Source organism: Epinephelus fuscoguttatus, linkage group LG1 (genome assembly GCF_011397635.1).
Source record: "Epinephelus fuscoguttatus linkage group LG1, E.fuscoguttatus.final_Chr_v1".
In the NCBI taxonomy this organism is placed as follows: Eukaryota; Metazoa; Chordata; class Actinopteri; order Perciformes; family Serranidae; genus Epinephelus; species Epinephelus fuscoguttatus.
The window spans coordinates 28,810,063-28,813,531 of record NC_064752.1 but is presented as its reverse complement, the minus strand read 5'-3'; the positions used below and the strand labels follow the sequence as shown (position 1 = coordinate 28,813,531).

At 42.9% G+C, this 3,469-nt stretch overlaps 1 protein-coding gene across 1 annotated transcript; it reads left to right on the top strand.

Moving 5' to 3' along the window:
- The first annotated feature begins 1,532 nt into the window (after positions 1-1,532).
- On the top strand, positions 1,533-3,021 carry LOC125893040 (neurogenic differentiation factor 4-like). The gene has a single exon (XM_049583489.1). It carries the CDS (start codon positions 1,533-1,535, stop codon positions 2,529-2,531), a length of 999 nt encoding a protein of 332 aa, XP_049439446.1. The 3' UTR covers positions 2,532-3,021.
- Positions 3,022-3,469: the final 448 nt, after the last annotated feature.

Genomic DNA, 3,469 nt, shown 5'->3' with positions numbered 1-3,469 from the left:
CATAAAGTCAACAGGCTGTGAATAAGTCTGATGAAACTACCCGCAGTAAAAGCTTGTTCTTTCATGCCTCAGATGACATTTAGCAAATAGGAGCTCAAGCACGCAATTTGTGGCGAGGCATTAATATTTGTGCGTTTGTCTGATTTCAATTCAATCTGAGTCGTCTGTCACTGATCTGGGGACGTCGATCTTTCATTTAATCCCATGGTCGTCGCTTCATCCACGGAGAAAATCCTGCGATGCCCCAGATTGAAGTCCTGTCAGTGACTTTATCTCGCCGGGGGCATTACCAGTTCACAAGTTGACCGGGATTACCCGCAGAGAGCGGCGGAGAGGGGGAGGACAGGGATAGAGATAGATCGATAATGCACGTATATAAAAATTCATGTAGCCATCACTTGCGTCAAAGTATAGTGTAGGTCAGTCAGCTGCAACACCTGTGGCTGGGGAGCAAGAGGGAACTGTTCGGTGCTGAAACTGTTTGAGGACTTCTGACAGTCACAGTTTAAATAGTTATATATATATATATATATATATATATATATATATATATATATATATATTGTTATTGGTTATTATTGGTGAATGAAAACTTGTAACATGATGGTACATCATTTACAGGGCCGTAGCCAGAATTTTAGGAATGAGTCTCCCTGGTGCACCCCTTAACCTTCTCAGACAGAAGATTTTATTTCAGTTTTATTCCATTTTCCAGTAACTTATATTTTCTATAAATCTTATTACTAACATGAATGGCTAAGTGCTGTTTTGTATTGCCCTCAAAGTACTCAGATTAAACCATATTCAGTGTTAAAATACTGTAATTTAGCATACTCACTATGTGTAATTACAATCTGTAAACGTCCTGTTGGTTGGTAAAGCCCTCACATTCCTAGGAAAAATTAACAAGCACTTGACCTCTGTGTCCTCACAGCTGCAGCTGATTCTTCGCCTTGTAATAATTTATTGTCACTTAAAATTCAGGGCAACAAAATTTTGTAGTCAGCTGATTCATGCACAGATACCTGTTTCAGCTTGGTGTAAACTTGACACTGTGATAGTTTGACACATAATCTTAGTATCATGACTTGATGGCAAGAGCAGTCATAGACAACATCAAGAGTCTGCAGCTTTTTGAGTCTTAACAAAGGCGGTCAGATGTTATTCAAGGTACAAAAAGTATTCAGATTTATTTATGAGTTAAAACATGGGTGCTATATTTTAACTTCATCGTTATTTGGCTGTAGCTGGTTTAGTTGGTAGTTTAAAGTACCTTATATGTAAAATTTAAAACGTAAAATACAAAGACACTCGCTTAAAAATGTATTTTTTACTAAACTTAAATTATTATTAAGTATAAATACCTCAAAGTTGTAGTTGAGTGCAGTACTTAGCTTTACTATGCAGCACTTGCAGTAACAGTTTGGACCCCTGCCTATTATTGTAGTTATAATTGTACTAATGATTTAAAAAAAAGTTTTTGTTTGTCCATCATGTGTTTGACAAAGATGTTTTCTTATTTCTAGAGTACCATGATGATTAAGCCATACATGAGACAAGGCGAGGGCGAGGAGGTTGCCAGCCCTCTGCAGTGGATGGATGGAGACATGAGCTCACCTGATGGAGATGCATCATGCTCATCACACCGCTACAGAGCAGGTGGAGCGACCCAACAGGACAGGGAGATGGGGAGTGAGGATGCAGAGGAAGAGGAGGAGGATGAGGAGGGAGGACAGGAGGATGAAAACGAGTCCAAACGACGTGGGCCCAAGAAAAAGCGTATGACCAAGGCCCGACAAGAGAGATTCCGTGCGAGGCGCGTGAAGGCTAATGCCAGGGAGCGTTCACGTATGCATGGTCTAAATGATGCACTGGAGAACCTGCGCACCATCATGCCATGTCACTCCAAAACACAGAAACTGTCCAAGATCGAGACATTACGGCTGGCCCGCAACTACATCTGCGCTCTGTCCGAGGCCCTGGAGGGGGGCCTCTCCACAGAGAGCAGGGCTTTCATGGAGACACTGTGTAAGGGCCTCTCACAGCCCACCACCAACCTGGTGGCTGGCTGCTTGCAGCTGGGACCAGCCTCCGGTGTCGGGATGAGGCCTGAGGACAGACACAGAGTTCGGGCAGCACCTGCTCCTCTCAGTGGCGTGGTGAGCTACTCTTCTCCAGGACTGCCAAGTCCACCATATGGCACGTTTGATTCTGCTCACCTGCTTCACCTGAGGGCGATGAAAGGAGGTGTGTACGAGAATCATTCACCAAATGAGTATAACGCCGGTGGTGTGGGGACCCCTCCATATGACGGCCCCCCTACACCACCTCTCAGCATCAGCAGTAACCTGGTGCCCAAACAGGAGCCTTCACCCCACTACCCACCAGCACACCACTACTCCCCCTCCCCTGTGGACCAGGGCCTGTATCAGACTCAGACTGGCTATGACGTACACTTAGAAGGGCCATTTGACTCCTACCATCCGCCGCACATGCCCCCACGACAGATAACCTCTGTCTACAGAGACTAAGATACATCAGGAGGATCGATTCTGCTTCAGCCAACAACGGGACTGATCGTCTTCATGAACACTAGCTGACACTGACTGAAGGATCGGTCTCTCAGTAGACAGTCTGCTAGTAGAGGAAGTGTAGAATAACGTGTTTGTTTATATGTGTGGTGCACTTAGACTAGCACTGCTGAACATTGTTAAAATTGGAAAATATTTGACTTAAACCAACACGTTTTCTTAAAAACTGATTACCAAATAACTGAAGGACCTCAAGGTAGAGCTTTGATTCTCTGCCCGAGCCCAGTTGGGAATAACCTGACCCGCTAGGTTCAGGTCGCACTATAATTTCTCAAAATTCTTCTGGGCTTGATTCAGGTCTGGTTCACAAGTTCTTGTTTCAAATGTCTGTTACCACACTGAAAAGATTTAAATTGACTTTAGCTTGTGATTAATGTTTTAAATTCAAGAAAATTATCATTTTTCTTACAGTGTAAATTTGTGTTTTTAATCAGGCTTTGGCCCAAAACTGCTGCCGTGGTTCAAATTTGGACAGAAACTATGGTGGTTCGTGGAGGGTAAGGTCTGATTCTTTGGGGCCAATCATAGCTCTACCTTGAGAGTCCTAACAGGAAATGTTGCTTTGGCCATTTTGACCAAGTTTCCTGTTACTGAGATCTAAGCACTTCTAATGTAGCTTTGGTAACATCAGATATTCTACATAAATTAAAAGTATTTTTATTTATTCTCTAATTTAATACCGTGTATATGAACTTTGTTCTGATGTTCAGGTGTGCGTCTGGTTTTTCTGTTTGTACATATTCTCTTTGTTTGCTACTTAGGCCGATAGTTCATCTCTCATATTACACTTGTGTCCTTTTCTTTGTTTGTTTATTACAGTATTTCATGTTTTGCACTCGAGGTAGGTTTCCTAGCACAATGTAGCTGATCTTTGGAGG